Raw genomic sequence first — 11,792 nt, forward strand, 5'->3', positions numbered from 1 at the left:
ATGCTGCACCTGAAAGTCCAGTTCCTGGATGATTCCCAGAAGATCTTTGTAGTTGATGTAAGTGGGTACCATATTCTTACTGATTTTTTTGTGTTAATTCATTCATTAATTCATTTTTTTGTGTTAAGTCATTGTTGCTCTGAAGGATTGTGTGGTCTCTGATATCTTCTGGTTTTCAGCTTTAAAAAAAACCAAACCAGCAAACAAACAAGAAAACCAATCTCAAATTCAAAATGAAAGTTTATGGTATTAATTGGTAAATGTTTGTGTAGCATCAATACATTCCTATGCTCCCCTATTATTGGCATTATTTGTGAAGAAGGAGGAATGGCTTTTAGTTACCTGGTGTGACTTTTAGAAAATCAGTTAATATGAAATGATGGTCTTGACAAGTGCCGAGTTCTCTCATTTGTCTGGCTGCCAGTGTAAGCATTCAGCAAGGAAATAAAGTCTGGGAACACAATAAAAATAGCATATTTGTCCAAGCTATCCCTGGTGAGAAACATCTGCACACATCTCTTCCTGGGCATTCAGCTGAAAAAGAGAATTGTGTGGTTTTGTGAACAGCTGAGGAAAAAACTCACTCTATCTTATTTTCTGCACGGCAGTGTCCCATTATGGGGACATCCCAAATCCCTCATCACATCATGATTAATAATTTACATTTTACAAATGCTGGCTCTGAACCAGGTTTAAAATGTTAAGTATTAATATCTATAGTGTTAGATTTATGCATATGTGTATAGATAACTGAAAGTAGGTATGTCTTTTATCTCGTGTGTTACGAGCTCTTTTTGCAAGTGTGATTGCACATTTACTGTTGGTCAGGGTTTGATAATCACAGTAGCTAATTGATTTAGCTAATTCAAGTAGATTTGTTCTAGTACTTACCTGCATCTCCTGTGGGAGCAGAGTGTTTAATATAAAATGGGGGTGTTTTTCAAATTCTCTTGCTTTTCTTATACTGTCCTCTTTCGTGGTTTATAGCACAGCCTGAGAACTCTCTCAGATGCATGGCTTAATTTCTTTGTGACAGTATTTTGCACAAAAGAGGATTACAAAGCAATTCATTCCTTTGACACAGTAAGGAAATTGTTTGATTTAGTTTAATTAATCTATCCTAGTCCAGGAGCCACTTTAAAACTAAGACTAGTAATTTTAAAATGCTTTCCCCTCCTCCCCGCATTGATTAGATCAGGTCATAGTGAGACACAATTCAAAAGATGCTTCTGGTACAATACTGCTGCATTTTTTTTCCATCTCTGTTTTCTTGTTTGCTCAAAACACATCACTATAGCTCTGCACGACATGTTATTGCAGCAAATAGCTTCCATTAGAGGAACTCCTGGTAATTTCCTTTTTTAGCATGGAATGGTACTGGAAACCCCTTTTAGGCATTTCATGCATTTGCTGCTGTGTGGGTACGATAAATGAGTAGCTGAATTAGTGACTTCTCTAGTATAAAGGAGTGCTTTGGGCTAAGTTTTGAGCGGGTATTTTAAGCAACTCTTACTAAACCCCTCCTGACTTTGGAAAGCTCTTTTGAAATGTGAAGTACTTCAGTGTAATGGGAGGGAAAAGGACAAAAGCGAAGAAACACAGAGGGCCTGCACTCACGCTCAGTGTAAACATCTCTGCCTGCCTCACGGGGGTATCACAGCTGCTGGCCTGTGCAGCAAGGTCTCATTTCCAGGCTGCTTTGCATGAGAACAAGTTCCTCTCCTGGTGCTGGATGCTGACCCGGGAAGGCTTCTGCCTCCACTGCATTCTTGCCGACAGTTGGGACCACTGAATTCCCAGGATTTCCTTCAGCTGAGCACTGGAGGTGGTTCCTGGATTAACAGGTCTGAGCCCCCAGGGCAGGAGAGGGAAGGGGTTTGGCTCATCTCTGAACATCCCCTCTGTGCCCTCCGTGCTGAACACCCCATGGCTGGGCCTGGGAGGGTGCTGGGCAAACCAAACAAGCCCAGAAAAACTAGTTCCTGAGGCTGAGTGAAGGACAGAGTCTCCTGTGGTCATGTGTCCCCTGCAAAGCTGGGAATTCCTTGAGAGGAGGTATGTGGGCCTGGTGGCAGAGGAGGGAGGGCACAGGGCTGGTGGCTTGTGGAGCATGACACTCTGTGCCGGCTGCAGCCTGCCTGATAGGGCAGGCATCTCCCCAGGTGGTGGGAAAACATCGCACCGAATCCCAGGAGCTGTTGCTCACCCCTAAACCACAGACTGGGGTGTAGCAGCCTGTCCCAGGGAATGCTGCAGAAATGGGCTTTGCCATCTGACTGTGGGTGTTGCTAGAGTCCCTTTGGGGACACATGGACATGTGTGTGTCACATGTCTGCACGTGTTCTTGCCTACCTCTGGAAGTGCCTCTGGCTTTCTGATTCTGCTCACAGTCCCAGGTGCTTTCACCAAGGAGAGAAGGGCCACTGCAGCCTCTCCTTTTCATCTTCTTCTCCGGGGTTTCTGCCTGTGGGTGCTCACCTGGCCCTGCATCATTCTCAGAGGCACCTGAAGGCTTGGACATGGGACAAACAGCCCCACATGTCATGCTTCTGCCTTGCACTGTTCTCCTCCAGCACAGACCCCACTTGTCTCACTTGGTGAAGTGCAGGATTGATGCTGCTGAGCACAACTGTACCCCAGTGCTTGAGGAAGCACTGGCCTCAGCACCCCAAAATCCAGGATGGGACACCTTCAAGCAACACTCTACAAGGGCTTCTTCCAAAGCATTCCCTGCAGCAACAGGGCTGTGTCTCCCAGTGAGCAGGTTTTTCTGAGTTTGGGGCTGCTCCTGTCCCTGGGCAGTGCTGGGCTTGGGGCAGAGTGAGTTGCTCCCAGCAAACATATGGTAGGTAATAACCCAGTAAGAAATGCTTGTCTTTCCTGGCTGCCTCACAAAGGCCAAGGCCTTTCATGCTAGAAAATTCTGGCTTGGAAAAAAACATTTATAATTTTTTTAATTACCCTTGTGATCCAGTAATTTTGAGGAGAACTGGGAGTGCTGCAGAGTGAATGCTGTTATTATGCTATCACTTTTCTCCAGCCTTTCAGCACAGAGCCAGCAATTTCATCCTAGGAGAAGCCCTGAAAGGTGGTTATTAGTGTGCATCACCACCAGCAGCCGAGTCCCTCCCATCCCTGCTGGGGGCAGCCACAGGGAGCTGCAGCCTGTCTTCCCCTCCATCACCCAACACGCCATAATTTAGCAGCTGTCTAACCTGGCCTTTCTGCTCCAGCTTGCTTTTGCAATAACCCACACTTCTTTTTGTTCTGCTTTTCAAAAGCTGATGAAGGTGTAGCAGGGCTTTATTGGGGTGGGTCACTGCCACTTTAATTTCTGGTTCTTTCTGGAGCATTTTCCAGAGTCGGGACCCTCCTGGTTTGTTCTCCAGCCAGGTCATCATACAGCATGGCAACAAGCCAAGGAAACACCCTCCAACCTTCCGAGTGTTTCTGTTTACTGGGAATAACTACAGCCTGGCCTGCCTTATCAGCATGTAGCACCACTTAATTCATATTAATTCATATTAATTCATATTAATTCATATTAATTCATATTAATTCATATTGCTAAAGCCCACGGATGACTCAGAGCCCACGGCACAGGATCTCTGGTCCTGTTGCTGTTATTTACCATTAACCATAATTGTAGCTCATCCCTGCCTGCTGGGGCTCACGGACTCACTGCACAGGTCTGAGGTCTGCTCCCGCTGGCTCTCAGTTAAGCACGTTTGCCATGGCTGTTCCTGGTTCAGGCAGGTGCCTGACCTGGGGATCACTCACTGGTTTGCCAGGGACAGAACCACCCAGACAGTGATAGCTGCAAACAGTGAGTCAAAACATGGTTTATTTTCTCTTGCTCTCCTTTCTGGTTTATGTTCCTTAATAAAGGAGAGGAGTGATGGGAAGAAATTTGATTTCCAAAAGCAGGGAATTGCATGCGGTTGTCCTGCTGTACATGCTGAAGCCAACAGCATTTACTGAGTAAGATTTTGCTCCTGCATGGTCAGGGAAGGGATGAAGGAAGGGAGCTGAAACTTCTCCCCATCTCTCTGAAATCCCATCACGGCTGCTGTTAGCATTGCCTCACCTGCTGCTTCTGTGCTGTGCTTGTTTGCTAGCAAAAATCCTGTGGGAAAGGGCTCTTCAACCTCACCTGCAGCCACCTCAACCTTGTGGAGAAGGAGTACTTTGGGCTGGAGTTTCACAGCCAGGCTGGGAACCAGGTGAGTACAGCCAGCAGTGCACGCCCCTGGAGCTGCCATTGCCTGCATGGCTGGGGGATTGTTAGCACCTCCCTAAAATTCCAAATGGAAAATTATATAGAAATAGAAAGTTTTGGCATGATGGCAGAAAAAGCCTGAAAATGGGAGTTAGGAAGGGAGCCTCAAGACCCAGTGATGTCTACAGCTCGTGGGTTTTGTCCATGTGGTGCTGCCCAGCAGGACACTTGTCACAGCAGCCAAGCTGGCCAACATTTTCATGTTGCATTCTACTGTGCTGCTGCTGCTTTTATTTCCCATCTGTTTATTTACCCAGCTCTTCATTGCCTTATTTCAGGTCTGGTTGGAACCACTAAAACCCATAACAAAGCAAGTCAAAAGTAAGTATTTCAAGAATAGAATTCCTATGTATCACTACCAGTGAAAGTCTAGCACAGATACGTTCATGCAGTGTTGTTGCTTGGGGACAGGATCTCTGGCCTCCAGCACTTACCCAGGTTCATTCTAGGGGGTGAGGCTGGGCAGGATTGTTTGCAAGGACACCTCAGTCCTTACAAAATCCCGTGGAAATACTGCTGCCTTTGCATTCTGATATCTGCACCATTTTAGGCTGGAGCTGTTAATAACCTGACAGCTTGGCAGAGGAGCAGGGGTGGCTGAGTGCCTGCATGGCCCTGCTGGCAGCATGACAGGCGCTGCTGCTGTGTGCCCTCCTTTTCCCTTGGCAGCTCAGAGTGGCCCAGGCACCTGCAGGGTCGCCCCTCTGCCCCACAGGCCCTGCAACTCTTCCCCAGCCCCAGGGAGATGCTGCAGATCCTGACCTAAATTCAGACCCATCCTCCTCTGCCACGGCCATAGTGTTAGCACAGTGCTGCTTTCAGCACGGGCCTCTTTCCATCCCCATGACACTTCCCCCAGGTACACGATGGCCGGGAGGTGACTGAGAGCTTGGGGCCATGACCCCAGTCTTGGCCACGGGGAGGTTGCAGAACAGTGTTTGCATGAATTTCCCTGAAAGGGAAAAGCCTGGTGAGGAGCATTCCCTTTCTGGGTGCACCACAAATGGAATTGTTGTAGGCACCTATTTCCTTTACCAAGTGCCTTCTGGCCTGTCCCTCTGAGCCATCTGAGGGTGTTCTGTGACAGTCAGTGCTTACATGATTGCCTTCCTCCCTCCACACATTTTGCCTTGGGCTTTGCTTGTTCTCACTCATCCTGCAAAAAAACCCTTTGCCCTAGCAGCCTCCTATGGACCTGCTGCATCCCAAGTGCTTGGAGGGCTGAGTTTAACACACTGACCCAGTGACAGCAATTAACCAAGGCTCTGGCCACGCTCCCTGGCACCATTTCATGGAAACCCCTTCCCAACAGGGGTTTTTGCAATTAAGAATTACTGGGGCATATTTCTCTTTAGTATTCTTTAGATATCCAAATCTCTATTTGCATCCGGTGGTAATACTGGGGCCCTGGGCAGGCTGGTTTTGGGGGGGCAGGCTGTAGTCCCTGACTTGTAAGGGTCCAGATTAATTTACTCTCTAAGGAGGCAGCATGTGTGAAGAGAGTTGTAAATGTTCTCAATAGACATCTAAAAGAAAACTTATGAAGGTGTTGTGTTTTAAGATCCTAAGGAGGTTCTTTTCAAATTTATGGTGAAATTTTTCCCAGTGGACCCTGGCCACCTGAGAGAAGAACTGACCAGGTACAGTGCTCGTTTTCTTACTTTCTTACCACACAGTTCTGTGTTTTTGCAGTCTGCTAATTCTTTATCTTCATCCACCCCAGCCTGCCTGTGAGCAGTGGTTGTCCTAAGTATCCTAAGCATTATGCTTTGCGAAACAAAACCAGAGAATATCTTTTCTTGATCCTCTGTTTTTAAACACAATCCACTTGAAGGATCAGCCATCTTACAGGACTGTAATTTGTTTACTGCCAAACACTTTAGCAGTTGGGCACAGGGTCTGACTGCTCAGTCTAGCACCTGCCTCAAGCAGCGTTCTGAAAGAACAACTTTAGTTTTATTTTTAAAAATGACAGTTAGCTTTTACAGTTTTAGAGAAAGTATTGCAAACAATGATTAAGAATAAAACCAAGACTGTGCTTCCACAGAACGTCAGCCCCAAGAAAGGCAAATGCCCTCCAAAAGAGACAGGAATGTTAATTTTGGAATCTACTGATGAGCATTTCAATGACAGGGACGTGCTGGTCATAGTGGTGCCTAGCTGCAGCCTTCTGCAGGGGCTGCGTGCTCATCCTGTGACCCTGTGGACACACCTGGACCCCGTGGGCTGAGATGTGGGAACAGGCACGGCCCTCACGGCTCAGCCAAGCACCCAGTTTCCCCCAGGGCTCCTGTCCCCCTCCACAGGTACCTCTTCACCCTCCAGATCAAGAAGGACCTGGCACAGGGGCGGCTGCCCTGCAGTGACAAGAGCGCGGCGCTGCTCGTCTCCCACCTGCTGCAGTGTAAGGAACAAGCGAGAGCCTGCAGGGACAGTGCTCCTTCCCTGGGGATGGGCTTTGGCTGTGCAGCCGGGGGTTCCCACTGCACTGACCCCTCAGAGTCTAATCCATGCTCTCCCCATGTCCCCAAAGCTGAGCTGGGTGACTTCCACGAGGAGACAGACCAGCAGCACCTGACCACACACAGGTACCTGCCTAACCAGGAGTACCTGGACAACAAGATCATGCACTACCACCGGAGACACAGGTAAGGGCTGCTCCACACCACGGCCACCCACAAATCCCCTGCGGACGTCTGCTGACAGGATATTCCCATCAGCAGGCAGGCCTGGCAGTGGGGAGGGCAGGATGCCAGCAAGTGCACCGACAAAATGGCATTTTCCAATGCCCATTTCAGCATCTGCCTTCTCACTCCTGTTGCCTCCTGTGCGTTTATGTCTCCAGAGGGAAGACGCCGGCCGAGTCGGACGTTCAGCTGCTGGACGTGGCCAGGAAGCTGGAGATGTACGGAATCCGCCTGCACCCCGCCAGCGACGGCGAGGGGACACAGATCAACCTGGCCGTGACACACATGGGGGTGCTGGTGCTGCGGGTGAGCCCGGGGCTCAGGGGTGGCCGCCAGCACCCGGGCGGGGCGGCCTCTCCCGCTGCGGGCAGCCCTTCTCCCCTCTGAGCTCTCCAAACGCCCCCAAATCCTGCAAGAGGGCGTGTGTTCCACAGACCGCGGCGGTGGAGGTGATGCTCTGGGACGTGGCTGTGAGACTCGGCCCCGCTGTCGCCCGGCACCCCTGGGTGCCCCTGGGGCCGCCCCAGCTCTGCCGGCCTCGCCCCGGGAGCGCGGTGCCTGCGGGCAGCACAGGTCCCACGGCTCTGTCACAGGCGCTCACCTTGAAATCTCCCCTCGAGAACAGCCCCCACGCCTGTGCAATTACTGAACGCTGCAATCGCGGCCGAGCTGCACAGTAAATACAGACTTCCTCTCAGCCAGCATGAGGCAGCGCTCCGCTCCCACACCGGCTGATTTCAGCCTGGGAACACCTCCTCAAGGCAAAAAGAATCCCAACAAACCCAAACGTGACACCTAGCTCTGGGTCTACTGTTGGTAATTAGTGCTGCCGGACCTGGTTATTTATTCTGAGCCGTAAACATCCCTCACACATGATTAGAGCATCTGTGAGCCCATTAAAATCTGGGCTCTCCTAGAAAGCTGAGAGGATCCTGGTGCCACAGAGTGGAGTAAGACAAATTTTCCTGGTTCTGCCACGGCATCAGTTTTGTGTCTGCATCTAACCTCTGCAAAATGATAATGGGGTAAAATGTGCTTGCAGCCTGCTTAAACCAGGTCTAAAGGTGTGAGGGTGAGCTGAGCACTGCTACCAGCTAAGTACCTTTGCTACCAGCAAAGGAGGGGAGAGCATTATTTCTTTGGGGAGTTGATTCTGTGATATTCAGTGATGCATGTGATATTTGAGTTGGCACAGTTAGGACTCCCTGCCTTGACCTCTCTGAGGTTTGTCTGGGGATCTTGGACTTTTGCAAAGAGCTTCAGTAGGCAGAGTTAAGCCCTGAACGTCAATTTCTACCTGTAGAACCAGCTGATTGATGGAGAGTCAAGCACCAAACCCCAGCACCCTTTCCCCAGACTCCAGCAGCTCCAGGAGCTGCATTGGAGTCTCATGCAGTGTCCTGTGAGCTCAGGCCTTGGCTAACTGCATTCCTGTATTTACAGGTTGCCCCATCCAGCTGTAATTGCTGTGTTTGTCCTTGCAGGGCAATACGAAGATCAACACCTTCAACTGGTCCAAAATTCGCAAACTGAGTTTCAAGAGGAAGCATTTTCTCATCAAGCTCCATGCAAACATCTCTGTAAGTACCTGCCACAGGCAGCTGCTGGGCTTGGGAGCAGACAGCTGTGGATGGAGGGTCAGGCACACAAAGTCCCCGGTTTTGAGTAAAATGCATTCCTGCTGCTCATGATGATGCTCTTTATTGAGTGTGACGTGCTACTCCTGTGTCCTCTCCAGCGAGGTGACAGTGCTTCCTGGAGCCACTGACAGCTCATACAACCCTTGGAGAAGTCAGGAGGGCAAATGGTAGAGCTTGTCCCGTGCTCCTGACTCCGGCTGTCTTGTCTCTGGCACAGGCGCTGTGCAAGGACACGCTGGAGTTCACTATGGTGAGCAGGGACACCTGCAAGGCCTTCTGGAAGACATGTGTGGAGTACCATGCCTTCTTCAGGCTCTCTGAAGAGCCCAAATCAAAGCCCAAGGCCTTTCTGTGCAGCAAAGGTTCCAGCTTCCGCTACAGGTAAATCCCCCAGGGAACCCCAAACTTCTGGGCCTGGGAATGGCTCTGAGCCTCCCTTTTATGTCTGAATCCGAGGGGGTGATAGCAGCTACTTCTGGAGACACCACTGCCTCAGTGCTGCTGCACCCCCTCACATGGGGCACCAGGCCTGCCCAGGGCTGGGGCTGGTGGTGCTGCTCACATTTCTCCCTCCATGCTGCAGTGGGAGGACTCAGCGGCAGCTGCTGGAGCATGGCAGGAAGGCTAAGATGAAGAGCCTGCCCTTTGAGAGGTACTGGGGGCATGGACGTGGGGCAGTGCCTGAGGGGACTGGGGAGAGGGGAAGCACCCTCTTGGCCATTCACCTGCCCGTGCTCTTGTCCTGCAGGAAACACTACACATCCCGCTACAATGAGAGGCAGTGCCGCTCCTCCCCGGACCTGCTGACAGATGTATCAAAGCAGGTAAGTCCCCACGGCATCAGCAACAGTTCTGTGCCGAGGTCTTGGCATTTCTGCCCCAGCTGGAGGAGCTCAGCTGGAGGCCAAGCCAGACCCTCAGGTCTGGGTGCTCCCTTCCCTCCCCGCCCTGAGCACCCCCTCTGTGCCCTGCCCAGATGGAGGAGCTGCGCCTGGCCTACGGCAGCCGGGGCTCCTACCACGCCAACGGAGTGCACGGCTCCGAGCCCACCCTGGACAGCCGGCGCCGCAGCTCCACCATGGAGGTGACGTTTGCCACTGAGATGGAACGCTCCAAGCCCGAAGCACCCCTCACCTTCCTGCCCCACTCCAAAAGCTCGTCTGCCTTCCCCCTGCTCTACGCCGAGCTGGAGATGGAGCGGGCGTGGGAGCCCATCGACCTCTTTGGAGCCAGGAATCCCTTGACATCCTTTCGGCCCCACCACCAGTTCGCTGGGAACAGTAAAAGCACCTCTGTGGGCAACATGCGGGAAGTGAGCGCCCGCCCACTGGTGTACACGGATGTGCCCTGTCCCCTGCCCGTGGTGACCCCGGCCCCCCCTGTGCTCTTCTACCTGGACAGGGCGCTGCAGCCCCCAGGCCCTGCACTGGCCCCTGGCGAGGACACAGCCGGACCGGCCGCTGCAAGCGGCCCCGTGGCAGCGAATGACCCCCGGCAGAGCCCGGGCGGGACCCAGGCTGGGCAGTTCCACCGTGAGGCTGCAGGCACAGCCGCGGGCACCAGCATGGTGGGGGAGAAGAGGGCACTGGCTCGCTCCTTCGACTATGGCCTCCAGGAGCAGCCTCCCAGGCGGTCTTGGAGCCAGTCGGACATGAAAACCATCCGCTTCCCCTACGGCTCTGAGTTCAGGCCCCTGGGGCCGTGCCCTGCGCTGAGCAGCCGCAAAGGGGGTGTTTTTTGGCATGTCCCAGCCCAGCAAGGGCTGGCTTCTGGGCCGCGGCGCTCCACCGAGCGCTACCTGGGCAGCAGCACCGAGTCCAGCGACTCTGACTCGGACCTGCTGGCCGCTGACTACTGCTCGCTGTACGGCCGCGTGCTGCGCTCGCCCATGGCCCGCGTGCGGCTCTCCTCGGGCAGCCTCCAGCTGGATGAGGAGGATGAGGAGGTCTCCTTTGCCACCAGTGCTGCTGGAGAGAGGATTTCCAGAGGGGCCTCCAAGTATTTCACCTAGGTGCCTGACATCGGCCAGAGGGAGCAGAGGTGGCCGGTGCTGACCCAGGGTCAAAGAACGGTGACACTCTTTGTTTGCAGGTCTGCTTACAGCTTATGAAACATTGATGGGATTGTGTTGTGTGAGTGCTCTTAGCTATAGAGGATGTGTTAATGGACATCAGGGGTGTGTTCAGAAGTATTCAACCCCTGCACCACATTTGGCAGCTGGTTTGCCTCTGCCACCGCACTTGGAGAGAGGGGGATCTTGCTTCAGCCAGGGACCAGGGATCTCCTGGAAGCCCCGCTAAGCCTGTATGTTCTGCCCAAGCTGATGCTTGGAGCTCAGCTGCTGGAGTCTTCATTGAGAGGGAGAGAGAGAGAAAAAAAAAGCAACTCCTCACAGAATAGTATCAGCTGCTGCTTTTCCCTGCTGCAGGGCAGCACACCAGAGGGAAGGGTGTTTAATGCCCTTTTGGAAAGGAGAAGATCTTCATGGGAGGCGGCTCCTTGAGCTGATGGCATGTGGACAGAACAAAACCCCAGCACAGAGCCCATCTCCTCCATCCACCTCACCTCCCTCCAGTGCTGCAGGGAGCATCTGGCACTCAAAGGCAAGCCTCTCTGTGTGGCTGTCTTCTCCCTGGCAAGTTTAGAGGATTATCCTTCTCCATAAATATCTCAGTAATGCTTGTCAAGCTCTTAGAAGCACCCCATGGTGAGCACTGTGAAGTGGGTTCATACTCTCTAACTTCGCTTATGCACATCAGCCATCATCTCCTGACAGCACCGTGACAGCCCCAGTACCTCACTGTTCTGCTTAAATCTGGGGAGAGATGTGTAAGGAGGGTCTTTGGGGTCCTTTGCTTCCCCAAATCTGTCCTCAGCTAAGCAGCATGGGAAAAAAGGAGCTGGTAGAAAAGGAACAGGCAGCTTCTTGGAAGTATTTTTATTAAAAAAACCTTACTCTAAACCTACATGAAATCTACTTGAAAATCTTGAAAATGATGACTCTGTAAGTTTTTTTGGGGGGGATCTTGATAATTTTCTTTAAGAGCAACCCAGTAAGTCTTTGTAGGACGTTACTGTAAGCAAAGGGACAGCCCAGAAAATCCACAGCAGAGAAACCACTGCAGCCTGCTAGAAGTATTTCAGAAACACAGACAAAAAAATAGATTAAAATGTAGAAAGAACTGG

The 11,792-nt window shown here is 51.7% G+C and overlaps 1 protein-coding gene across 2 annotated transcripts; it reads left to right on the plus strand.

The window, feature by feature from the left end:
• Nucleotides 1-11,792, plus strand: FRMD7 (FERM domain containing 7). Of its 2 annotated transcripts, none has more exons than XM_063423139.1 (12): nucleotides 1-57; nucleotides 4,119-4,223; nucleotides 4,558-4,600; nucleotides 5,841-5,919; nucleotides 6,586-6,683; nucleotides 6,813-6,927; nucleotides 7,125-7,272; nucleotides 8,451-8,546; nucleotides 8,824-8,987; nucleotides 9,190-9,258; nucleotides 9,355-9,430; nucleotides 9,583-11,792. In XM_063423139.1, the coding sequence occupies exons 1-12, from the start codon at nucleotides 1-3 to the stop codon at nucleotides 10,615-10,617; spliced, it is 2,085 nt and encodes a 694-aa protein (XP_063279209.1). In that variant the 3' UTR covers nucleotides 10,618-11,792. The 2 variants fall into 2 exon arrangements, with proteins under 2 accessions (XP_063279209.1, XP_063279211.1); XM_063423141.1 differs by having other exon boundaries at nucleotides 5,886-5,919.

The sequence above is a fragment of the Prinia subflava genome, chromosome Z, assembly GCF_021018805.1.
Source record: "Prinia subflava isolate CZ2003 ecotype Zambia chromosome Z, Cam_Psub_1.2, whole genome shotgun sequence".
NCBI classification, from domain to species: domain Eukaryota; kingdom Metazoa; phylum Chordata; class Aves; order Passeriformes; family Cisticolidae; genus Prinia; species Prinia subflava.